The sequence below is a fragment of the Lissotriton vulgaris genome, chromosome 6 (assembly GCF_964263255.1).
Source record: "Lissotriton vulgaris chromosome 6, aLisVul1.2, whole genome shotgun sequence".
NCBI classification, from domain to species: domain Eukaryota; kingdom Metazoa; phylum Chordata; class Amphibia; order Caudata; family Salamandridae; genus Lissotriton; species Lissotriton vulgaris.
The window spans coordinates 1,837,568,812-1,837,596,334 of NC_141694.1; the positions used below are offsets into that span (position 1 = coordinate 1,837,568,812).

The 27,523-nt window shown below is 45.7% G+C and overlaps 1 protein-coding gene across 4 annotated transcripts in view; it reads left to right on the top strand.

Moving 5' to 3' along the window:
- MAPRE3 (microtubule associated protein RP/EB family member 3) overlaps positions 1-27,523 on the top strand; it is an 832,303-nt gene that overhangs the window by 499,293 nt on the left and 305,487 nt on the right. For all 4 annotated transcript variants that reach the window (XM_086928121.1, XM_086928120.1, XM_086928118.1 and 1 more), the window contains one exon: positions 4,385-4,512. In XM_086928121.1, coding sequence (XP_086784247.1) covers positions 4,392-4,512 — 121 coding nt within the window. In that variant the 5' untranslated portion in view covers positions 4,385-4,391. The remainder of the gene's footprint in view (positions 1-4,384; positions 4,513-27,523) is intronic.

The window sequence follows — 27,523 nt, forward strand, 5'->3', positions numbered from 1 at the left end:
CATTTATGGAGTACAATTAAAAAGACCTTTGAATATAGCTGCAGTGACACCTTGCACTTTCAAAACGTGCAGTTCACAATTGATATTGTAACAAGTCACCGCAGCATATGCTGTTCCCCTGCACTGAGGCGTGAATGAGCTTCTGGAGTTCAGTGCCCCTCTGCCTGACAAAAGCCTGCCCCTTACTCCATCCAGCTCAGAGCCGAAGATGAAATAAAACCCACACACCACATGCATGCACACACACACACACACAACACCTGCCCTCTCGTCACCAATTACATGAGCTTTAGACTCAAAATGTACTGTGGCTACCTTCCTTTGGTTGGAGGAAGCCAAAAGGGTGCACACTCTCCTACTGCCCCAGGCAGAATGGTCTCACTGCTCCTCCTGCCACATGCTGGCGGCAACAGGGGGATGCCAATGATCAAGAAGAGTCAATGCTGCTAATGTGTCCATGATGCCTCCCTGCTCTGGCTCTTACCAGGTTTTGACATCCTGCAGATGCTAGGCGATGGGCAGCGAGGAGTCCATTACCTTTAGTATCAAGCATAGCCAATGGGGCATCTAATCATGGCATCGCTCCAGCATCCTCACGACAGTGGCATGTAACAAATGTGACTCTCTTTGGGGAATTAGTACATATTATTATATAGTATGAGAGACCTACAGAAAATAATTGTCTTCAGCTAACGATTAAAACCAGAGGACAAACCTGACAGCAAAGTCCCTACAAAGAACTCAAGAAGCGTTTTCTCTGCAATCATATGGATTGGTACTGGCTTCCATCCAGTGGGAAACATCTGGATATGAACGGTTTCACAATTTTTGTGTTTTATAGGCGACAAAGGCAGAAGCTTTGTTTGAAGAGAGAAACAGCAACAAATTGCAAATGTTTGTGAATGCCCAAAAAGTAAAACATTTGTTGATGAGGACCAAATTCTTACTGGTGGCTAATCGATTGACATGTTCTCCAGGAGCAGCCAAGCTCTCAACCAGAACCATACATTTACGACAGAATAAAGTTTATAATACTTGAAAGGTTTCTGCTGTCAAAATAGTATTTAGAGTCTAATATCTGCTGCTAAATAAAGAAATCATTCTGTAAATCATATATTTCTATTGTCTCACTGACACATTAATGTTTGTTTAGCAGAGCTGTTAAACTTGAAGGTAGTATATCAACCTGAATGTATAAATAGGATTAAAAATACCGTTCGCTATACCTTTACCAATATTGTGTACCTATGCAATGCCAAGTAATGCTTTTCACAGCAATATTGAAAACATGGACACCAACATCAAAACAAATGTAGCTTAATTTCTATTGGCCATAATTTCATTGTCTTGTATGAGAATATATAATCATTTCACAAAATAATAAAAATTGCCAGATGGAAATTGCGTTTGTCCACTGTTAACTAAAGTTTAATTTATCAAAACGATATCTATACCATTGATAAATTGTAGAATTCATCATCTCTTCTGGCATCTGATAGATTTGGGTTAGGCCAATCGCAGGCTGTCCACGCCCCTAATATATGACCATAGTTAATGAATAAAGTGCTGCTGCAATGGTCGTGTGAGCTGTAGGATTTTGATTTAAGTAAACAAGGTTCATTTTGAGAAGGCATGTTTAATTCATCTATCACTCTTCTCTAGATCTAAGCTCAAAAACGTTATCGCCTGGCGTTCCAGCTGGACTGTCGAACCTCCTAAACATATACGGGATAATGTACACCCAACTGTGCATAATGATACTGCAAGTCACTGAGGAGTTACATGACCACATAGATGCACATGGCTGAAGTTAGGGTACCTTTGTAGATAGATGCAGGGGTACACAGAGGTGACTTGCTCCATTCCTATCATGTAGGCCTAGCTGGGGGCACGTTCTTCAATATAATTAGTGGGGACAAGCACATTTATATTACATCAAAGCATATATTTCTGGAAAGTACGTCATGATGTGATTCAAGTGCATGCCTGCTATAGTCAACTGGCCAAATGTGGGACCAAGCATGCTGCAATTTCTCTACCACCTTGTAATAAGTTATAACAAGTGACTACTAGTGACGTTATTTGTTTGGTAGAGATGTCAGAACGTTCCTGTAATAAGAAAACAATTTATGTCACGTAATCAGCCTACAACACATTCTCTCTGATTGTAAAGAAACCCAAAGGTGTCCTGAGTTTTGTTTCAATGAGTCTGATTCACACAAAAAATATACATCTACCTCATGGGTGCTTAGGAAGAGGAGTGGTGCCGCGGCTAGGGCGACTGACTCCGGAATTTGGGGATCACGGTTCGATCCCCCGCACCGGTGGCAGATTAGCCCAGCGCCATGTGACTCTGGGCAATAGCTTGCTTAATCTTCCCGACGGCCCCCAGCGCCTAGATTCCCTTACGGGTGATTGTTTGAGCTTTACAAATGTGGATTATTAGGTTAAGTGGAGGGGTACACTTTCTGGGGGAATTCACAAGTATTCCAGAAGTACTGCTTGAAACTTGGGACAGTCACAGTTTTCCAGCGTTCCTTCATGGAAGTACATGGAGTACGTTAACCCTAGTGTAAATGCTTTGCCAAAGTTTGTATGCACTTGATAACTTTAAATACACACCTCCAAGGGAAAAATAACTACCCTCACACTTCCACCAATTTGGGGGTTATTCCATCCCTGGCCAGGGATTACTCCTGGTCTTTATAAAAAGTAAATATTTGACCAAATTGGGATCTGCATTGGTCCTTGGAATCATTTGAAATGTACAACTTTGTCGGTGTTTGTCTAGTTTCCATGACACCACCATCCAGGAATGCCCATTCCTCGGCGCTGGGAAAAGATAACTCCACGTAATAATATCCCCATCTCATGTAATATGGGCTTGAAGATAAACGTGCAGCTATACATCATGCCAGTTGGCACCTGCTTTAAATGTGGCTGCACACATTGGTCTTATGAATCGCCAGGCAACTTTGATCGGGTAAAAAACACGAGGGTATTATTTTCGGTTTAAAATGCCACTTTAAATCAGTAAGTCGGGGTGCAGCTAATTAAAACAGCAGGGGTCAAGACCAAACTATAGCTGTAATTTAAATCCTAGCAGGTCGTCACCATGTGCTACTGGTCAACTGGGCTTCCCACTAGAACTTTCAAATAAAAGCTAAACCCACTTAAAGAAACAAACATTTTGTTTTGAAAGCAGTGGCTCCTGCACAAATATGATATTTAAGAAAGTAAAGGATATTTGATTTGGACCAAACTTATTTTCTCAAAGTCATGTAAACGTGCATACGCCCTTGGAGTGATTAGTAATGCTTTACAATTTAATTCTCCAAAATTCGCACCCAGCATGTGGCCCACAAAAACAAATGCTGCCTTTCAGCCATTTAGTAAAACGTTTAGCACAGCTGTAATTCCGATTGGTAAACAAACAGGCTCACTTCTTAGATCCTTGCTCTCGCCGTTTTGTTTGTGGAAAATGTAAGTATTTGCGAAGTATGAGGAGGCTTCTCATTACCAGGACCGCAGCGCGCGCTGTCAAGTCTGTGCAGGGCCCGGGGTGAGTTGGGAAATGCGAACAGATTGCTGGGGGTGTTCTGCGCTGTAAGCCCTTCTCAAATAAGTGCTTATTGGTGGAGGCCGAGAGCGCTGCCAGGAATGTCACGGCGGCATGTGTTGTCAGACTTACCCTGTGCCTTAACTTATTGTTTTCAGAGTGGGAGATGTCCCTGGGCCCAGATTGCAGACACATGTGCCAGTAGACTGTCGACGGAAAGGTGCTGATTATTTCTCGGCTGCGCGTTTTCTGAGCGGAATGTTGCACGGGGTTCTCGTCCTGTTAGCTCCTCAGCTTGCCGCTGCCACGAAAACCAGCCAATTGCAAATACCCCCACGCGCGGCATCCAATGATGGAAGCTGCGGGGCTGACAAGCCAATCCTGGGGCTGCATGCAGCACCAGCATTGGCTAGGGGGGCTTATTTGCTGCTCGCCCTGTCGCCCTTTGTGAACCCGGGCTGTGGCAGGCGAATAGCACCCCTGGGTCCCGCTGGGGACCTTACAGTGCGCATGCTTGAGGAAGTACCCAACTTTCCCAAGCATGCGCACTGTAAATTCCCCATCGGGATTGCGCAACTATCGGGATTGCGCAACTGCCGCAGGCCACCTGGCGGCTGATTGTTGCAATGAATGTATTGCATGTATTTATTTTATTTAGAGAAGGATTGCGGCCGGCGGCAGCGATGCGGGTCCATGTGGTGGCTGGTGGGGCTACGCCCCAATGGACGCACCGCTGCTGTTATATCCTCTTTCTTCCCCATACCTTGATAACTGTGGAATAGTTCTCCGACCTGTCCTAATCATTTGTCTCTGTTTTCTCACCAGCTGGGGGATGGCCGTCAATGTGTATTCCACATCTGTGACCATCGAGAACCTGAGCCGCCATGACATGCTAGCTTGGGTGAACGATTCTCTGCAGTTAAACTACACCAAGATTGAACAGCTATGCTCAGGTAAGGCTACAGAGATCAGCCATGAGAAGGTTTCCTTTGTGAGGTGCTTGTCGTTGAGAAATGCCAATAAGATAACGAGTTGGCGTTCCAGAACATCTGCACCAAATTGAATATTTCAGTAGCTGATTAAGATTAAGGTTGAATCATGTTTCGATAGCAGGAGTTTACTGATGCATAACCTGGACATGTTAACAATACGTTCTCTTTACACTCTTAATTCAGACTTTGGCATTGATAAGAAAACGAGTTGGGCTTAAAGGAGAAAGTGTTGGGCACAGGTTGCCAAGGCCTTGACTACATTATTGGGTACATTCTTCGTAGTACACCCTCTTAGGAGAGTGTCTGGAATAGACAGACAGTGGTGATTTCAAAATATTGTGTTGCCAACCCTATTTATAAATTGGTCCAAGCACTCTCCTCATCTGGCCCCTTCTAAATTGAGTTTGGTGCACTTGAACTTCTAAATAAATAGTGGTGATTGTAAACGAGCATCTTTGACACGAGATGTGACATCCTGTTGCACTGTAGTATAGGGGTTTCTGTCTATACACAATAACACGAGTCAAACAAAGGGGGGAGGGAGAGGTCAGGTTGCAGAGGGCTCGGCCTGCTTACTTCATTGAAAAATCAAGAAGATCCCCACTGTATTGGAAATTACTATCCTCACAGTGACCTTTATAGTTTTTAAGGAAAACCGTATGTTTTCTTAACCCCTTCGCTGCTAGGCCTTTTCCCCTCCTGTGCTAAGCCTTTTTTTGGCTATTTGGGGTAGGGCGCGCTTAGGCCCCTGTAACTTTTTGACCACATAAGGTATCCACGCCAATTTTGCGTCCTTTTCTTCCAACATCATGGGGATTCTAAAGGTATCTAGGGTTTGTGGATTCCCTTGGAGGGATCCTAGAAATTAGCCAAAATACAGTAAAAAGTTTGTTTTTTTCAGAAAAATGAGCTACAAATGAAAGCCTCTGGGGTTTTCCCTGCAAATGTTATCAAAAAAGGGTTTGTGGGCCTGAAATCACCATTTCCCCAGCTTTTAGGGAATGACGGTCTTTTGTCGGAGAACCAACATTTTTTGCACAGTTTTGGCATTTTTCTGGGACATAGCCTATGTTTGCTATTTTTAGTACTTTCAACCTCCTTCCAGTTAATGGTAAAAATTAGTATGAAAGCAATAATGGATCCTGTAAAGCTATACATTTTAGAAATGTAGACAAAATTCTGAATTCAGGAAGGGGTCACTTGTGTTGATCCATCAAGGTTTCTTTATAGAAACTAACAGTTAAATATTGGAAAAGTTGAAAGTTCGTAGAAAAAAACTGCCTTTTTTGTCAACGGTTTCACCTGTAACTTCTTGCAATTATGACAGCTCTTTAAAAGCAATATACCGTTACATTTGCTGGACCTTTCTGGTTGTGGGGATAAATAGGACTTGTAGGTTCACCAAGAACCAGACGAACCCAGAGTCAAAAACTGAGTAGCAATTTTGCAATGGCTTTGTATTATGTACCAGGGTATATAGCAATTATTGTGTAAAAATGTATACATGGAAAAATCCGTATGAAAGACACCTATGTATTTCTGAAATGGGAACAAATTATAGAGTTCAGAAACAGTACATATTCGCACATTTTTAAAATTGGGAATACTCATACTAGCATGAGAATTATTGGTCATTTTTCAAAATGACTTCTTTTTTACACAATGTCTTTTATTTGGAAGGCAGAAATGCATCACAAATCAATAGGTAATAACAGTTGTTTAACAAATCTTAATTACCCTAAGTCTCCCGATAAAAATGGTACCTCACTTGTGTGGGTAGGCATAGTGTCCACGTCTGGAAAGGGCTCAAAACCCAACGTGAACACACCACATTTTCACAATGAAAATGTACCCTTCTTTTACTAAATGTGTAGCTGTTGTTTTTGAACCCTAGCTCTGCCGGCACCTAGGGAAAGCTAGTAAACCTATACATTTTTTTAAACTAGACACCCAGGGGAATCCAGGATGGGGTGACTTGACTGCCTCCCACCAGATTTTGTTACACAGAATCCCTTGCAAACCTAAAAAATTGTCGAAAAGCCACATTTTCCCCACATTTCTGTGATGGAAAGTTCTGGAATCTGCGTGGATCCACAAATTTCTACCCACCCTGCATTCCCCAAAGTCTTACGAGAAAAGCGGTACCTCACTTGTGTGGGTCGGCCTAGTGCCCGCGACAGGAAACGGTGCAATACGCAATGTGGTCACACCTCAATTTCGCAGTGAAAAATGACCCTTTTTTTGCAAAGTGCCTAGCTGTCTAGTTTTCAGAAATGTGTGCGTTTGGTAGGTTTCCCTAGATGGCTTGTCGCGGGTACTTGGGCCTCCCACACAAGTAAGGCACCATTTGCGTGAGCATGGTGATGCCAAACTTTCCCGCACAAAAATGTGTGAAAAAAGTGGGTTTTTTCAGCAAAAATCGAGGTTTGCAAGGGATTCTGGGTAAGAAAACGCTGGGGGATCTACGCATGCCATACCTCCCTGGAAGCCCCCGGGTGTCTTGTTTTCAGAAATATGTGGGTTTGGTAGGTTTCCCTAGATGGCCGCCGAGCAACGGGGCCAAAAACCCAGGTGACCCCCCTTGCAAAACCAGGTGGTTTGGAGATAGGCAAATTTGATGTCGCCTCACTACGTTTTGGGCCCTTGCCTGTCGCGGGTACTTGGGCATCCCAAGTGAGGCACCATTTTTATCAGGAGACCTGGGGGAAGGCTGGGTGATAATAAATTTTGTGAGCCCGGTGATGCCACACTTTCCCACACAAAAATGTGTGAGAAAAGTGGTTTTTTTTTTCAAGTAAAATTGAGGTTTGCAAGGGATTCTGGGTAAGGAAACGCTGGGGGATCCAGCAAAGCCATACCTCCCTGAAAGCCCCCGGGTGTCTAGTTTTCAGAAATATGTGGGTTTGGTAGGTTTGCCTAGATGGGCGCCGAGCACGGAGCTCAGAAACCCAGGTGACCCCCCTTGCAAAACCAGATCGTTTTCACAAAATTTGTTGTTTAGTTCTGCATTTTGAGCATTTTGGCACAATATTGCAAGAAAAATGTGACAGACATTTTGAGGTTTGCAGGACATTGTGGATAAAATAACTTTTTGGAATTCACCAGAGAGACATCCCCATGTACTCCCATGGGTTTACAACAATATCTACAGTTGGTAGGTTATTCTTAGATGGAATGTACACCTTTGCAGAGAGACTAAAAAGACAAAGATTCCTCCACAGCCATCTATTCCTCAAACACACGCATACATACTGGTTGGATTTGGCACGAGGGCGAGTGATGGTTCAGTATATAAAATTTTATTAACAAGAAATTTCACAAAAATGAAATGCACTGTCAATTAAATGGACAAAAATAAGAATCAGTGACTCGCAGCTCGTGAGCTGTAAAGCAACTGCAAGGCACCAACCGCTTTACAGGCCATTCACACACCTTTCGTACGTGATACACACAAGACCATTCACACCACCATGCACGAAACCAACACATCACAACATTCACTAAAGGCGACAAGGTGTACACCCTGCTTCAGAAAGACAAAAAAGACCGATATTACTGCACAGCTATCTAATCCTCAAACACACACACGTACTGTTTGGATTTGGCATGAGGGTGAGTGATGGTTCAGTATATAAAATTGTATTAGCAAGTGATTTCACAAAAATTAAATGCACTGTTAATAATTGAAAGGACAAGAAACTGAACCATTGACTCACAGCTCGTGAGCTGTAAAGCCACGACAAGGCACCAACCTCTTTACAGGTCATTCATACACCTTTCATACGTGTGACACATACAAAACATTTGCACCGCCAGCCGCGGTACCCATCACATTACAACACTCCCACCAGCAGACAGCGCCATTCAATGGCCCATCACTTTCACACGCCCACATTCCTGACAGAGCAACTACACAAACTGATGAATTGCATGGAATGGCGCTCAGCTAGCAGTGTGTGTAGTGACCAGCAGCAAGTCACTATTCACAAACCGCCAGCTGAGCGCCAGTCCATGCACACCGCCAACCAAGCGCCAGTCCATCCACACCGCCAGCCAAGCCCCAGTACAAACACACTGCCAGCCAAGAGTCAGAACAAACACACCGCCAGCCAAGCGCCAGTACAAACACACCGCAAGCCAAACGCCAGTCCACGCACACCGCCAGCCAAGCGTCAGTCCACACACACCACCAGCCAAGCGCCAATCCAAATACACCGCCAACCAAGCGCCAGACCACGCACACCGCCAGACAAGCGCCACTCCACGCATACCGCCATAACATTTAGGAATTTTTTTTATATAAATAAGAAAACACAAACAAATTGCAAATAGATAAAAATCTACTAACACAAAAACTGAAACTAAATACACTACAAAAATGCCAACCTTGAAACTGAACAAAAAATATCAAACAATAGAGGCCAGGCAGTTCACTTTACCACTCATGGATGCTCCCAAAAATTATTTTGAGTGTGGTACATTCTAAAACAAGCAGGCACACACAGCCCAGGGTTAGAAGGACACTCGGGGCAGTATATACGAACCTCTTTCCGCATACCTCTTTACCAACAGACTCTACATCTCCTACTGGTAAAGTCTTTTGAGGGTGTGGGTGGAATGTGATCAGGAAAGTAGCGATCTTTCAATATAGCAACATCCTCCACCACTCCAACTCTAGGAACACTTGCCTGTTCCACTAAAACAAGGCTGCCTATTACAGACTCCTGAAACTTAGCAAAAGTCATCTTTGACTCGGGACAAGAATCTTGGAACACAACAAAAGCATTAAAGGTTGCCAAGTGGAAAAGATGGATAGCCACCTTCTTGTACCAAATGTAAGCCTTACGAAGAGCACCGTAAGGTTCCAACCTCTGATCTACTCTGTCAACACCACCCAGGTGCCTATTATAGTCTAAAATGCACACAGGTTTGCACACTTCAGCAACCTGACCCCAAACAGTCACAGGTGCAGTGCTTTCATCATGGATGGTAGTCAGCATGTAGACATCTCTCCTATCTGAAAACTTTACAGCTAGAAGCTCCTCGCAATGCAACGCACTGCACTGTCCCCGCACAAGCTTTTGACAAACAAGTTCTTTTGGGAAACCTTTACGGTTAGAGCGGATTATGCCACAAACAACAGTGTCCACTTTGGCCAATTCCCTGAACAACCGCACACCAGTGTAGACGTTATCTACATATAAATGGTGGCCTTTGTTAAAAAATCCTCTACCAAGTTCCCACACAATTTTCTCAGTGACTCCAAAAGTGGACGGACAACCAGGGGGGTTAATCCTGGATTCCTTACCGGTGTACACCCTGAAATTAGAGACATATCCAGTCACTGTCACACTGCATATACAGCTTAATTCCACAGCGTGCCCTCTTACTAGGAATGTATTGCCTAAAAACCAAGCGGCCCTTGATCAACACCAAAGACACTTCCACTGCAATTTCTTTCCCTGGAGCATAGATCTCAGAAAATCGATCAACAAAGTGATCAATGACAGGCCGAATCTTAAAAAGACGGTCACAATCAGGGTGATCTTGTGGCAAAGCTAAACCATTATCGACAATATGCATCGTCCGAAGCAGAAGCAAATACCTATCATGACTCATGACTGCCAGAAATATAGCAGTTGCCATCCAGGGACTAGTAGACCAAAATGAAGCCTTTGATGGCTTCCTTAGCAAGTCCATCAAAAAAGTTAAACCCAAGGACTTCTTCATCTCTTCCAGATTTGTGGGAGTCCACCGGGTAGCTCTAGAGTAGGGCTTAAGCCTGGCACTGTTGTCCCTCAAAAACTGTTTGGCATACAAATTAGTCTGCTCAACAATCTCTGCCAAAAACACATCATCCATAAACAACTGAAAAAAATATATCGGCAAAAAGTTTTCAGTATTCACTCTACACCCTGGAACACCAGTAAAGTCTGGCAATGCCGGCTGCACCATGCCTGGGGCAATCCAGAGGTCATCTCTTTCAACAGGAAGCCTTGCAGCCCCATGCTGCATCCCAGCTGCCTCTTGTCTCACTATACCAACGGGAAGTCTTGCAGCCCCAGGCTGCTGCCCAGATGCCTCTTGCCGTACTATCAGCACATCAATGTCCTCCTCTAACACAGGCACTTCATCCGCACCAAGAGTAGCTTCATCTGCACTGAGTGTATCTTAATCATTGGATGATGCCATGTGGAGAGGAAACTCACTGCCTGAATCTTCCCCTCCCACCTCTGCCTCAGAATAAGAGTCAGTCTCTGGACCATGGTCAGAGGAAGAATCAAAAAGCATTGCAACATCCTGCTGAGCAGTAATCCTGCGGCTAGCCATTATCCTTAGTAAGAAAGGAGACTGCACAAACAAGTCAACAACCAACACTGCAAAGCAAGTAAAAAAAATGTGTGCCTTTATCACAAAGATCTAAATACTCAAAAACTATACGATTCACTTACAAGGGACAGCTACACTCACCAGCACCTACTCTGCAAAGACACAGCAAAAAATCAACGATATCCCACTAGAAAGAAGAAAAAAACAATTAATCTACAGAAAACAAAATACACATCAAGCACAAATGCAAAACATTTTAGAAGCCAAACACACTGGTATTATTACACACTTTGCAAAAAACACATTACATTGTAATTGTACAAAAAATGTCTCTTACCAAACACATGCAACTACACAAACAGCAGAACCACCAGTAACGAAACCGCAACCTGCAACAGTCTAAAGAGCAAAAGCCTTGAACTAGAACAAAAAGGAGGAAATAAAACATTACAATCTACAAGAAATAAAAACAATACACATTATACACAGGCTATGTCACTACACAAATGGGGTCAGAAAGGCCAAATACACAGGCTGAATACACATAAACAAATATATGTCCCCTGGAGGCAACCAATTAATTTATTTTTAAATCCCTGGCTCTAGAGGGCATTTCTGCCCCCCCCCCCCCCCCCCCCCCCGAGGCCAGAAACACCAAAAATATATATGAACTGTCCCCAGGAGGGGGGTGGGGGGGGGGGGGGCAGAAAAGTCCTACAAATTAATTAGGCCCATAAGGAAGTGAGGGGTCGCTTCCATTTAAAATGTAAAACACTCCCTGGTGTCTAGTGTGATTTTGTGCCCCCCCCCCCCCCCCCCCCGGGGCAGAAAGGCCAATTAAACAAATTGATCTGACCCCGGGGGTGGGGTAGAAAATACTTTTTTTTTTTAAATATGGTCCCTGGAAGCTTCCAATTAAAAAAAAAAATAACAATACCCTGGCTCTAGTGGGCTTGTCCGACCCCCCTGGGGCCAGAAACGCCCAAAAATCAAGCTATTTGCCCCAAGGGGGGCAGAATAAAATTTTGAAAAATATTTGGCCCCCTGGAAGCGTCCCTTGCCCAGGGGGTCGCTTCCATTTTAAAAAAAAAAAAATTCCCTGGTGTCTAGTGGGCTTTTCTGCCCCCGCCCCCTGTAAAAAACCTGATCTGCCCCTAGAGGGGGCAGAATATACTTTAAAAATATTTTGTGCCCCTAGAAGCGACCCTTGCCCAAGGGGTCGCTTCCGATTTTTTTAAAAAACAAATTGCCTGGCTGTAGTGGGCTTTTCTGCCCCCTGGGTCCAGAATCGGCCAACAAACGGCCGATCAGTCCAGGGGGGGGGAGATTAGGGGGGCAGAAAAGTATGATTTTAAAATTGCCCCTTAGGTAGCGACCCTTGCCCAAGGGGTTGCTTCCTTTGATCGAAAAAACGAATCCCTGGTGTCTAGTGGGGCACTCCTAGTGCACGATTGTGACGCTGTGCACGATCGTGCACCAGGAAGATGTTCCATGGTGGCATGCTTCATCATTGGGTTCTTCCCGCCTTCTGCGGGAGGGGGCATGCTGCGACCGACGAAGACCTGGGAGCACTTTGTAAACTATAAGGTAAAGGATGGTATAAGAGTTACAGGGTCTAAATAGATGGCATCTAGAATAGGTAGATGGGCATCAAATTAGCAACAAAGTAATACTGTAATTTCAAGTGAACAAGGTAGGTCCCGAAATCATCAATGCACTGCTTTCATAGTTATCAACCCAGTTATTTTTTCCTACTGGTTGGAATCAAGATTTCAGAACTTTTGCTTGACATCTTTTAAAGGCCTTTGCTTTTGAAAGCGTTAATTTGATGGGTGTATTTAAATGGTTTTTTCCTATATTTCTCAGTACAATTCCACACCTATAACACAGAAATGTCCAAAACCACAATCGCATGGTTTGCTTTTTATCATTCAAACCATAGGCGATTACATGTCCTTTCGGAGACTTCAGAAACTGACAGCAGGAGGCAGTTTGATATAACCTCAGGTAGTAGAAGCACTCCAATCTACCTCAGAAATATCAAGAATCCATCCCATTAAAAGATCAACAAAAGATATCCCTTCTTTGCAGGAAATGGCCAGGCGGGTCCTTCAGAAAATGAACTGTTAACACCATTTTGGCAGTCCCCTCGCAGCATCAGAGGGCTCCATTGGAATCCCAGACTATTACAGCTGAGTCCCAGAGCACAGAAAACCCAACTAATGTCGGTGATCTCCCTCAGGACAGGAGATTCCCTTGCCCCACAGATCACATTTTGCCTTTAAATGCATCCGCTAATTGAGGTGACCATTCCAGTACATCTTTGTTGCCTTAAAGTTTAGGAACTGTTCTCTGAATTCATAATCCTTCCCAACACCTATGTTATTTTGTCTTTCTTCTTAAGTATACATTTGTGAAAGAAAGTGGTTATTGTGTGAATGACTTATCAGATATTCATTGATTTATATTACATGATTAAAAAATATGTGCTGCATAAGATGCCGAATCTAATCTTTTTAGGAACTTCATTGCTTTGTTGGTTCTATAACTAATATGGGTTGTTTAATTCTAGTTAGAGGATTGTCTACAGCAAAGTCTACACATCCGCCATTTGAACAGCACATAGTTAGCTTCATAGTTTAGCCTGTAGGAAAGTGGGTTTCTGTTGCAGTAACGCCCTCACCCCCATTTTTTGCTAGATGTCTGATGCACTTTGACTTGATCTGTTATGGGTCCCTGCCAATCAGGTTCCCAGGGCATGTATTCTTTCCCAAAATGGTACCTTTGTACTCATAATTGTCATCTCTCTGGCCACATGTAAGTCCCTTGTAGAAGTTGCCTTGAGTACCAAGGGCATTGTGATCAGGGAAGGCCTCTAAGGGCTGCAGCTCATATCGTGCCACCCTTAGAGGTCCTGTACCTTAATAAACACACCCTGCCATTACAGTTTGTGTGTTTTGGTGCAGTGAAAAGTGAAGAGTCGACATGGCATACATACCTGTATGCCATGCCTGCAACCTATGCCTGTGCCTATGGTATAGGTAAGTCACCCCTCTGACTGGGTGCACTATACCACTGGTGAGGTTACAGTTGCACGAGCACTGTACGTCTAAAGTTCTAAGTCCATTCTTAAACATTGTAAGTGCAGTAAAGCCATAAAGTGTATGTGCAGTACCATAATGGCTTTCCTGAATTCTGGGACGTTTGGTAGCAAACATCTCAGCATAATAAACCCACACTGTTGCCAGTGTGGAGTTTATTATAAAAATGCATTCCGGGGACATCTTAGAGATGATCCCTGAAAAACAACAAGTCTCTGATGGGTTCCCTGACTCGTAAACCCAGCCTGATAACAAGAGACAAGTTTATGGACCCCTGGTGTGGGAGCTTTCGCTCCCTGGGCCCAGAAACATAGCTTTTCCTAGGCAGAAGTGTTTACACCTCCCACAGGTCAGGAAGAACCATTTGTGGCAGGGGAGCTTCAAAGGCGTTGCCGCCTTTACAACGCGATCCCCAGCCTCTTCTGCTATCTGGAGCTGGCCCCCTTCCTGTCTCATCCCCTTACGGCGAGAACACAGGTGGGGGAAATTAGAACAGCCCAGAAGGTGTGCCCCCCTCTGCCACCCCACCCCTCAGGTGGGGGAGACAATGTGAAGCCCACCCTTCAGTGCCCGCCATCCTGCAGATGGTACACACTCTCCAATAACGGTTAGGGATTGTGCCCACTCCCTCATGTGGGTTGAGCACACTAAGGTTGTAGTCACCCTAGGGTCAGTAGCACATTGGCTACTAGCTCAAAACCCTTAAAATGCCCCCTAATAAATGAAGTAGTTAGGGGGCAGCCCTAAACCCAGAAGGCAGATTCCTGCAACTTACAAAGGAGGACAGAAGTTGTACAGCAGAGGAGACTACTGAGAAGAACTGACTTGGCTCCAGCCCTACCTCTGCAGTTTCCGGAGATCCTGGACCAAAATTCAAATAGTCCTGCTGCAAGCGACCTCCAGAACACCTCGGAGGACTGTCTGCCTTCTACAAAGACAGGATCTCCTGCGAACAGCAGCTCTGTTTGGCCCGAGTCAAAGTGGTCCACCCGTCCCAGCGCTCCAGAGTTCGAGTCCACTGTGAGTTTACCCCTCCAGGACTCTGTCGCCTGCAGCCTCTGCACAGAGCTCCCCTTACCCCCACGACGAGAGGCACATAAGGTGAAATCAGACTTCAAAAGTCACCCCTGCATCTGGGCTCCCTGCACCCTGGAGAAGAGCACCCAAGGGGCGCCTACGTCCCCGAGCTCTCCAACGTATCTGCCCAGCTGTTGGTTACTCCTGGAAGACTTCCTGGACGAGCCTGCTGCCAAAATCCAACAAGCATTTGCAATGCAATAGGTCTCGCAGCATTAAAGTTTGAGTTATTGGCATTGTATATGACAATGTGTTGCATGAAATTTTTAGCAAAGTCTGTATTGGTGTATTGCAAGATGATAGCGGTGGAGTGGGGGATGGATGGATGGATGGAGTGGAGGGGATGGATGGATGGAGTGGGGGGATGGATGGATGGAGTGGGGGTGATGGATGGATGGAGTGGGGGTGATGGAGTGGGGGGAATGAATTCATGTGTGCATTAAAGTGGGAGTCAGTAGGAACTGACGGATGGCTATACTTGTAAATTAGTCCTTCATGCAGTTCAATGCAAGCATTCAATCGGAGGCAGAAAGATATACACAAACAGCCAATGGCATTAGACAATAGATTAATACTATTATTGGTCAGCCAAGGGGTGACTGACAAAAGTCTCAAACAATTGGCTAAAAGGGTTGGTCGAAGAAAGACAATGGTTGAAAGAGGCGGACCCTAATTCCATCATGTATATTGCCATCAAGTGAACCTATTAACAGCTGCACTGTCAGACCTAAAAACCATCCACCTGACTTGGAAAGGCGGTTCTGTTGTTGTTTTCCCAGGCTCGCAGCGGGAGGGAAAGGAGTCTGCTAGTAGTTGGTCATTCCAACACAATAAGACAGGGCAGAGTCACGAATGATTCGGTGAAAGGTGAGTCAATATGTTAACTCGGCACAGTAATTGAGCAGTTACATACTGAATGCCTTGATCAGTCTATGGGAATGCTAGGCCATGTAATGTCCATTCTCGCAAAGAGGAGTGTACAAACAAAATGCTTGATGGCAAGCGCTGGCAAGATCTTCGGTGATTGTAGGAAGATCTTATTAGGATGTCTTGTTAACTCTTAAAGGTTCAGCATATATTCTGAAAAAAAAATATTTGTAGATTTTTAAAATCATGATCACCAGAACTATACTCCCTTTCCTGTTCCCCGTTAAAAAGAATGGTAATTCTATTTCTGAAGTTACAGAGAAAGTAGGTTTATGCAGGATCAACAGTGATGCTTGCACTTTGTGACAGTTTTTAGTTTCCACAGTCAGGAGAAGACAACAAAGGATGCAGAGTTTCTGAAGACTAAAATAACCCATCACGGGTAAATGAGCTTGAGAGCAACTACGGCTTGGGGCATTAACTGAGATGAGGTGAATTAAATGTATACAAGAAGATCACTGGAAGGGCAGTGATGCGTGACTATGGTTTCATGTTCACACAGTGTGACTGGTTCCAGAAAAAGAATAATTGTGTCCCTGCTGCCTGATAGGACACGTGACTGGAAGAAGCAATGGACGGCTCAGATGCCTGAAGCAGCAGCAGAAGGATCAGTGCATACGGCAGACCGGTACTGAAACCCAAGCAGCGGGATCTGCATTTTATCCATTCCAGGGACACAAATAGTTGGCCAACCGCAAAGGAGTAGCAAAATAAACGACCCCTTGTTTGACAATGACCTTGACAATTAGAAGATAGGGCATCATCACACGAAGGAACAGTCATGTTTTACAATCGAGTAAACAGTAACGTTTCACGCTATATAAAACTTTATAAATAAATAAATACACAGGACTAGGAACACAGATACTGGTTTACTTTCGGAGCCAAACATGCGCAAAGAGGTTTATAAGCATACACAGCTATGGCTGGAAAACAAATAAAATTAATTAAAAACCTTTGAACAGTCCTTTCTTTACTGCAAAAGACAACCTCGTCTTCGCAAGGCTCTTGAAGATGAAGTTTAAAGAACAGCTGAAACGTGCGTAGAACGTTCTGCAGAGATTGTAGAAAATGAATGTCAAACAGTCCTTTAAAAGCCTCCTTCAAGGATCTGTTAAAGGTGCAGGATCAAAATCTTACACATTTCCTTAATTACTGTTTCCTTGTACAATCTTTTCAAGCTGCGCACAGGGAGCTATGCATAAGATATGCAATCTCGTTATCAGGAGCATGACCACGTAACCCTCAAAACTAACAATAGTTGAGTGGGAACCTTTCAAATGAAATGTACTCTGAGTCACTGAGTACGAAGACTTTGGTATCATAACCAACACAATAACGCTCCGGTCACAGCGCTCGGGGAACACCTCTGCTCGCTTCAGTCATCAGCTGTCAATCTCAACATTCTAGAACGGCCAGCTGATGACAAGAAGAGAGGCAAAGGGGGACGGTGCCCGAGTGAACAAAAGTACAATGAATACAACACATCTTCCCCTTCTGAAATAAACAAGTCGAGGATGCTGCAAACATAAAATATCCAGGAAAATGCAAACATAAAATATCCAGGAAAATGCAATGTCTAATAAGGGATTCTGATATTCGCACTGAAAAATGCAAGATGGAGACTGCTGGCATTATTTCTACTCCTGCCGACAAAGTCATTGTGTTGACTAAAAGATATTAAAAAATCACCGCCGCAGCCCTGCTTGAACAGGAACCCAGGCAACCTGTGTTGGGATGGGGGCGGGGCTGCAAAAAGACAGGAAGCAGACGGGAGCCTACCCCGCGCTCCTGTGCCCGTCAGCCGGAAGATTTGCGTGTTAGCTAGCGGGGCTCCCGTGCTCGTGGAGAGCCCCGCCTGTTGCTGAGAATGACCCGCTGCCTGCCGCGGGAGAGAGGGACAGAAGAAAAGAAGCCAGTGAGTGGGGTGTGATGGGGGGGATGTGTGCACGCGCGTGTGTGTGTCTGTGTGTGCGCGAGTGTGTCTGTGTGTGTCTGTGTGTGTATGTATGCGTGCGTGTGTAAAAAGAGCCCGATGGCTGGTGGGGGGAGGGAAAGTGAAACTAAGCAGCAGGCTTGCAGTGGAGACAGGAGATGGGTGTGCGCGCGTGTGTTTCAGTCTGCGCGCGGCCTGCGCCGGTCCGATTCCAGAGCCTGCGTGTGTCCATCTCCTGTCTCCTGGGAAGCACAGCCGCTGGCAATAGGTCTCTGGCGAGACCGCGCTTTCGCGCGGTAATCGCCTCGAGACCTAAAAACCAGCATCCTCCATAGGATTACATTGGACTCTCGACCTCTCCTAAGCACCATACACCTGGCGGCCCCTGCGCTGCTGGCGGTGTGGACTTGGTGCTGACCAGGGACCCCCTTTGTGCTGACCTTAACCATAGGAGCTTGGCTTTCAAGGCCAAGTGGCCTGCCCGTGAGCAGCCCCCAACCGAAGGGCCTCTTAGCCCTGTTGACTAACATTGGGCCCCTGCACTCTGCACCCAGCAGCCCCAGGGACGCTGGTGGTGCAACTTGAGTGCCCATCTAGACCTTGGGGAACATTGGTACCAACTCCCAAAACCCCCACTTGTAAGATGTTTACTTACATGTGAAACAGCTAACACGTGTTGAACTCATGTTTGTATGGAAAAGAGATAACTAATTGCAAAGTCTAAAAAGTCTTACTTACTGTGTATTGTAAGATCCTTCGGTGTGGTATTTAGGCCTCAGTATTCAATGTAATCTGAAAGTAATGAAAAAGTATCCAGAACGTAATTACTATGTAAGTCAAACTGCTTTTTAAAGTGATACCAACATATAACAATTGCAAATCCATCCTCATTTGCGTTTCTCTGTAAAGGTTTGCAGTTGAAGGTATATTTTACCTACTTGTACCAAGTCCTGCTTGGTTCTAGAAATACAATTCAAGAATACCTTTTTTTTATACTTCCCCAATTGGTCGGGATTCTGTCGTTGAATGTGTGCCATCAGTCTTGTTTGAGTGAATACATTAAATGCTTAACACGCTCTCTGGTTTAGCCTGACTGCTTCCCCACACTACCACAAAGAGAGCTGTTAGAACTTAACTTATTTAGCCTCTGCTATTCTTCTGGGGACTCACTGGACTCCTTGCACAGTGTACTTTACTTTGGTATAGTATATGCAGAGCCAGCTTCCTTCAGATAGGCAGACCGAATTATTTAATCAAGAGCTACAAAGATATCTGCATTATGATCTTACTCGTCAAATTAGTTGGGTCTGGCTTTGGTTATGATAACTCTTTTCACATCAATAGGAGTAAACATGATTCTTTATTTTGCCTTGATATCATGCCAGAATACAATCTAGTCTACTGCCCACTCCTTTAGAGAATCCTACAGTTACACGGGGACTCAGATCTCTTCAAGCAGAATGGAAAAAAGATGAAACACCATGCAGGAAACATTTACTGTGTAAGAAATTTCAGAAGGGAACCCCAAAAAGAGACTTTCTTACCTGTGTCACACATTGTAGGCACTTACCCTATGCATGGTCCTTCACACACCTCAAAATTGGGAGCTGAGTCAGAAGCCGCTGAGTCCATCTTTTAGGAGCTCAGTGAAAGGGCAAGGACTCCATCTTCAAGGACTGGCACCAACTGAATCTCAACACCAAAACGTCAGTCTGATGATTGAGTAGAAGGGAAGGTTCCCGTTTGCCTGTGGTTCCAGTGATAGTGTACACAGGATTCACATTTGGGCACACTAAAGTATACCAAAAAGTGATGGATGGAATGCTTGAATTAATCTCGGCCAGTAATTACTTGGGCTGTGTCCCAATCCACTGTTATTTTGCACACCAGGTCACCTGAGTTTGGACTTAGCTATATGCAAATCTATCTTGACCCTGCTCCAATCGGAGCATTCTAGCCCAAACTGCCAAGTCATGTCCTGCCTGAACTGGAACACAAGCAACCCAGTACCGGTTTCGCCAGAGTTATGGTCTCATCAGCCAGGTACACTTTGGTATCAGCAACAGTGTGCACGGCACCCACGTCTTAGCATACTCGTCCCACTTAGAGTGGCACACTAAAGTATACATAAAAGTGGTGGCTGGAATGTTTGAATTAATCTCAGCCACTGGTAATTACTCAGGGATGCACCCCAATCCATTGTTATTTTGCACGCCAGGCAACCTCAATTTGTACCTAGCTATATGCAAATCTGTCTTGACCCTGCTCCAATCAGAGCAGTCCAGCCTGACCTGCCAAGCAAAGTCCTTCCTGAACCTGAACACAAGCAACTCGGTACCGGTTTTCCCTGAGATAAAGGCTCATCGCCCAGATGCTGCTTGGTTCCAGCTAAACAGTGTGCACGGGACCCACGTCTGTGCATACCCATCCCACTTAGGGCGACAGACTAAAGTATACAAAAAAGTGATGGATGGAATGCCTTAATTAATCTCAGCCACTGCAAATTACTCGGGCCGCATTCCATCCATTGTTATTTTGCACATCAGGTCACCGCAGTTTGGACCCACTCTGGCAGATGGAACAGCTTTATTGTATGGTGGGTGAACTATAACGTGGATCCCTTGCAGGCCAAGTTGTCTCCGGTCCTGCAATACACACTTTCTTTTCCTTTAAGTGGTTGTAGAATAGGCATTTTCAAGGGGTATTTTAGCTGCTTTGTCTGCATTCCTCCTGTCTGTTGGAAAGGGTTTGACAAATATGTATCCTCCTACTCCTTTTGCTTCAGTAGGACCAAAAATGAACCTGGACCTTTCTTGTGGGGGCTTTGTATGAGCAGGAAACGTCCTTTTGAACAAAAACTGTATTACGAAAATCCTTTAGAACAAAAGCGGCATCACAACAGCGTCCCTAGTACGCCTGTCTTTATGCCAAATTGTTCACTATCGCGTCAGAAGACTAAGACTAAGGGAAGGGGAAGGTGTGGTGTTAGGCTAAGGGAAGGGGCAGTTTTTAGAGCAAAGGGTGTAGGTAGGGGTTTAGGGCTAAGGGAAGGGGTGGTTTTAGGCTAAGGGAAGGGTCGGGTTTTCGAGCTAACGGTGTGGGGAGGGGTTAGGGCTAAGAAAAGGGGCGCTTTTAGGCTAAGGAAGGGGCGGTTTTAGAGCTAAGGGTATGGGGAGAGGTTTAGGGCTAAGGAAAGTGGCGGTTTTAGGCTTGGGGGAAGGGCAGGTTTTTAAGGCTAAGGGAGTGGGGCGGTTTTACGGCTAAAGGTGTGGGGGAGGTTAGGGCTTAGAGTATGAGGGGGGTTTAGGAGTGTGAAGCCCACTGACCACTCTGCACCATCCCTGAGGCGACTTGCGCTTTCCCTTACTCGGGCCGCAGCTCTGGCATGGGCAGTGGACTGTCACCCCCCCTACCAGACATGCCTGCAATGTCTGCTTTAAGGTGAGAGGAAGAACAGAGCATAAACTAAATACCGATCATCAAAGCAGCTTGTAAAATTCCCATTGGAAAGATGGACAAAAAACAAGTAAGTGTACTGTATAATTTCTAAAAGAGGAAATTGGCATGATTAAGGCATGCATTGTTACAATATGTAAGTTAGCACTCTTCGTGCCAGCGTACTGATGTACTTCATTCTACAAACTGGCATGATAATGATAGCTTTGAACTAACGAATTGGTTATGAATGCCGTCGGCCTAATGGCTTTCGTACTAACAGCATACAACCTGTTTGAGCCCCATACACATTTGTCCAATGAGAATGTGACTCTCAAAACTGTGTTTTTGGTGGTGATCACCTCCACCAAATGGCTGAGTGTGTGACAGGGTCTCAGGTCTCGTCCTTCTAGTACCTCTTTCTGTCTCAACAAATTTATGTTGAGAATTATGGCTGTCTCCAGCCAAAAGTGATCAATCACTCTTCCATCCTTTTGTGGAAAGTGAGCCCATAATTCTATCGATGCCCAGGCTGCTGGCGCAAACCGCCTCTTAGTTCCCATGTTGAATAATTACCAAATAAAGAGACGGGCGCTGGAAGCAGGAATCAAGAACAGAGTTTTAATTTCTCATGAGGAGAGCCAGTCATTTCGGACACGAAACACAGTGTCTTTCGGGAGGTGCTCTAACAAGTGAGCTGAGACTCTTGCTTTTATACCTTACAAAACATTCGATGGTACAATCAGGGCAGTATGACGCAAAAGAAAGACATCCCTATAATCCTCGTGGTGATCCTACTCCACATACGTTCACAATGGGGACCCTTGACCTGCTGATAAGAGGGGAGGGCAATCACGCAACTGGGTGTTTCGTAGGATGTGTACGCCTGATCATAACCCAGGGGGTGGGGTGGCTAGGACCAATAGTGGATCCTTTGAAGAGGGGTGACTTCATACAATGAGGGCAGTAAATGGTATCTCCTGGCTTAGGTGATGGCCTCGGACATGTGTGGTCAGCCGGACTCGGGGGGGAAGGGGTCATCAAAGGAGTGGTATTCATGCCACGTGGACAATCGAGCGCGGAGGGAAGGCTTGTCAACAGGGGGGCATTCATGGAAGGGAAGGAGGTGCTGGTCAGGCGCGGCTGTGACTCTCAAGGACAGGGCCTTGCGGAAGAAGAGGGTTTATGACTTGCTCATGTGAGGAGAAGGAGGGGGCCAGGGTGCGCGCAGGGTCAGAGCCGCACAGAGGGAGAGAGAGAGATCGATCCTATGACCTGTACATGAGAGAACAGGGGCAGTCAGATACAGCTGGGGGGCTAGGTCAGCTGAGGCGAAGGATGCTTCTTCGAGAGGGAAATGGGGAATGCCTGGGTCAAGCAGGAGGGTTGCCTTTCACATCAGGATCGCGCAAAGGGAAAGGGTTTCATGGTCTATACATGAGAGAGGGGGTGCAAGATACGCGCAGGAGGGAAGCCGGGGATTCCAATGGGTAAAAAGGCCATGGTGCCCAGAACGGTTGTACATATGCATAGGGGTACGGGCTCTTACTGGCAGGGTGATACGGTCAATAATTTACAGTATTCATGGTGCCCACAGGGAGAGGAGTGGGAGAAGAAGGGGAATGAATGCTGTCTATGTACATCAATTTCTTTAACTTTCACAGTCGCCCCTTTTTACATAACAGCAGTCATTTTTGCAACTGACGGGTTTACAGGTCTGCAGGTATCGTTGATGAATTAGCATTTTGTTAATACTATTATGTGGCGTACAATCATAGACAGTTAAGGCGATGGGAAGAATGCAGTACATAGGGAATTACATTTTCGTTGTGTTCCTGACAATTAAACGCACTACATAGCATAAATCTTTCTGACTTAAAAATGTGACCAATGAACAGTTTTGAGTTGAGAGCGGAATTCAGTTCAATACACAAGATCTCTTCGTCACAGTGTCTTTTTATCAGCGAGCCATCACTGGTAGGCTCTAATCCGGGTACTTTCGTTGGCGCTGTTGAGCACCGGCGGTGGAGCTATAGGTCCAGCTCCGTTCTATCCTTACGCGTTGCAGGGTGCGGTCAGTCCTCTGCTGTTAGACCACAGTCCTGTTCCCTAAACAATCCGTTTGGCGGCGCCTTATGCTCGGCACCTATAGTTCTATGGCAACACCCTATTCCCATATAATTGCAGTTCTTTCCTTTGGCAAAAAGTCACGTGGGAAAGAGGGTGAATGTTGTTCAAATAGTCGATAGGAGAGAGAGAGAGAGCGCGGAGTTGGGTCAGAGTTCCTGGGACACACAAAAGGGACCAAGGGAGCAAAGGATAACAAGCAGGCAGGCCCATCAATCGGGCCCAAAGAAGGCGGACGGAGACTCCAGGCACACGTGGGTTAGCAGTCGGAGGGCTTCAAGGCGGCCCGTCATTTTTCATTTTCCACGTTGAAATTGCGGTCTCGTCCCGTGTCTTGTTGCTCTGTAGCTCCACCTCTGGTCGATGTCATACGTGTCCCAAGATCTGCAGTCAGGCTGTACGTCACATCTGACCCATCTCCTTCGGTGATCGTGAATCTTTGAATAGGTACAAGACAACGTTTTAGAAAAATGGCAGAAGAAGATATCTACGCATATGAATTCCTCCCTCAATTCTACGCATTTGAGAGTTTATGCTCATCGGTCACAGTCAGAGGTCTATTACCAAGCAGTGCATGTGTCAGCATTCCTACTTAGTTTATGGCAGGTTTATTCATCGTCCCATTTAGAATTCAAGTGAGGATGAAATGATATTTCCATCAACTGTGCATTACATCATATTCAACATTTGCGGAGCATTTCCCTTCAGGACTGGCTAACCTTTTCACACAGGGCGGGGGCGCTACCGTCGAGAGTCGGGCAAAACAAGGTTTTCTCGAGGGTCAACAGCTACTCATGATCATCAGGTTTATATCCGGGACAGCAGCTGGGGTCTATCAAAAATGGGGCGGGGATGCTTCGGGCGCTTGCGCTTGGGTGCGAAGGGGTGGGGCAATCTGGGCATTAGGTGTCAATCTAAACGTTGGCGTTCGTCTCTGAAGAACAGACATAAGGTGCCATTGACATACAGTTCCCCTATGAATAGCCAGATTTGGGGGACCTTAGCCGTCTTACCTGTCCTTTCCTTTTCAGCCAATTCAAGTTCATCTATTTTTGTAGAAAGGAGAGGTAGTAATATGGCAAGTTACAGTCATTTTTATTTTGGTCAATTTCGCTGAACACTTCCGCGTTCAATAAGTATCAAATCAGACTGGTGCCGGTGAGGCACAATTTTACCAAAAAGAGGGAGAGAAAATAGGGAGACTCTCATAGAGAGTGAGAGTCGTCCGCAGTCTAAACGAGCCATTCGGTACACGTATGACATGTAAAGAGAGAGAGAGAGATAGAGAGAGAGATAAGGGGGCGGAGAGAGAGAGAGAGATAAGGGGGTGGAGAGAGAGAGAGAGAGAGAGAGACGTGTACGAAAATAGGTCATTTAGTGCGCTCACAACACAGAACAGCAAAGGTCAGGTAACATGCAAATACAGACAGAGGGAAGACATAAATCCGTACATTACACACATAAACTCAGACAGGGAAGACAGCACATGCATTACACATATATAAGACATTCACGACAGGACAGGAAACAACAGATGGCCAACAAAATTCATATTATATCCTACATATATCTACTATCTTATTTATCTATGTGCTTAGCTCTTTCTACCCTTCCCTCCTTTTCCTTCTCGCCAGTTATGTCGGCCAGCGTTCCCAATTGTCAATACTTACACCTCAGTCGTTGGTCGGCCAGAAATTAGCCTGGTCGCGCTATTTTACCCGTGGTTGGATTTTAAACCATTTTTCAGTTTCTTCCTTTGGTGGGAACTTCTCCGGGCTGAGGCAACGGCAGGTATTGATCGGGAAAACAGTCGGACAGCTTGGCTATATCTGTAAGAGTGTGAGAAAGGGGGCAGTGCATTTTGAACATCGGCAACATTTCTAACTTCCTAGGCGGGTGGTGCCGTGGCAACCCTTACCCGTACAATTTTTCTTTGTCCTTTCCCTACCTAGTCAAAACGTCCAGTTATATTATTTAACGCGTCGTTTCTAGTCAAAAAAATTTTTTTTCGTCATTCAGTACTTGTCCAGTCTCTATGTCAGTCCATCCTCCCGTTGCTATGTTCTAAGGAGGAACAGTCATGTTTAAGTCTACGTCCTTTTTTTTAAAAAAAAAATTCTATTTGTCATAAGGACCATGCTCATATTCCCTTCTTCCCCTTCTCAATGGCGGTTCGATCATCGTCCTTCCATACATCAGCCAAGGTTCCGACGTGACCTGCAGAAGGGAGGAGAAAGAAGGGGTGGGGGGCAATATTCAAACCTCATCAGCATGCAGTAATCCGGAAATGTTTTTACCTACCACATACTCGACCTATCTCCACGTAGTGCATTTCTCTACCATCACGGCGTTTAAGCCCAGACAGACCAGAAATGTCAGACAGATAATCATCGACGATCTGCGTATCTACATGAGTTACTTGGTCGCAACCCCTTTTGATCGGGTACAAGGGTGGCGATCAGGTGGCATTTCCGTGGTGTCGTCTTTAGGGCTTCTAAAGCACTTTTCCGGCTGCCTGTGACACATAGTGTGGCTGCTAAATATCGGGTCCTTTTTAACCTTTAACCTTCATCATACTTTCTCGTTGCTCACAGTAGTAATACGTTCAAAACTCATTAATGCAACCGCTACAACTATGCTTTCGTTTTCAAAATACTTTTAATAAAAAGTGTTGACGTATAAATACAGGCCTACAACCCAGTGGACTGGCCACGGAGCAGATTGGAACTGTACATAGGAAGAACAAAGCTGGTGGCAGTTCGTTGCAAAAAGTGCGGCAGTGCAATAAAATCGTATTAAACTCCCCTACAGAGCAAACATGATGCATGTCAGTAATTCATCTTTAATAAATTCATAAATTCATTAGCCAATGTTCATTCATTACCTAAATTACACCAGTTCATTTTCCAACTCATAATCAGTACCCACCCTAAGTCAATTCATTGTCCAAGCACATACTCAATATCCTTCATATCTACTTTCATTATCCAAAATGTCATATATATATATCTCGGAGCAAAAAGCTCGCGCAATCAGGGTGCAACAAAGTACATTAAAAACGTCTCATTTTGTGTCGGCGCCATTTTGGGTGGGGTCAGGCAAGTTCCAGCACAGTCAGAGTGTCTCTAGTCTCGCATGGTTGGCCCAGAACTTTCCGTTGGCAGTTCAAAAAGTCTCGTGCTATGTGGTTAACAGTCTAACAAATGGACCATGAGTCAAAAGAGTGGGAAGGGCGGCAACAATTTTCCTACCGGGTCATCCTGGTGTTCTTCCGGAACTGAACAAGCCTGTGCCGTGGCGGCATTTTAGCCATTTCCGATCCGAGGCTGGTGCCGGCAGGAGTAGCACCGATGTCGTGGTTCCCAGCGAAGGGGGCGGGGGCACCCATGCAGGGGGTCGGGGGCCCCCCGGCTCTTATAGAATCTTCAAGGTCGAGGAGAGACGATATGGAGCGAGTGCCCGTCCTGGGCAGAAGATCGCTTTTTGATGTTGACCCTCTTTAAGCAAAGAGTGTTGGGGTGTCGCTGGAAGCCTCCACCTGGAGGGAGGTGGGGGAGGGTCGTTCGCGCCACCTCCCCCTTCCAGCGACCCCGCGCCGTTCCTCGGCTCCGTTGCCTCGATATTGGCCGTGCCAGCCATTGAAGATGGGGGGGGTGGTCGGCGGCTGAGGCAAGACAGCCCCCCCCCCTCCCTTTTTTGACATGTGGCGGGACTACCTCCAACTCTCCAGGGAGCTTGAAATGTGGCGGGACTACCTGTACCTATGCAGGCGATGGCATGCGGCGAATTTGGCATGTGGCGGGACTACTTGATTTGCCGCCGTTCTCGCCTTGGCTTCGGCCTTCGACGAAAGCCGGATCGGGTGAGAGAGAGGGGTGGTCGGTGGCCGAGGCAAGACAGCCCCCTCTCTCCCCGCGGCCTGCAGGGCGGCAGAAGAGAAAAGATGGAGAGGTCCTTGTCATCCTTTGGACCGCCTGCCCAACATCATCTCCTCCTGACCGTGGCCAGGCGAGTCCCTCGTGCCTCGAGGCCTCGCCTT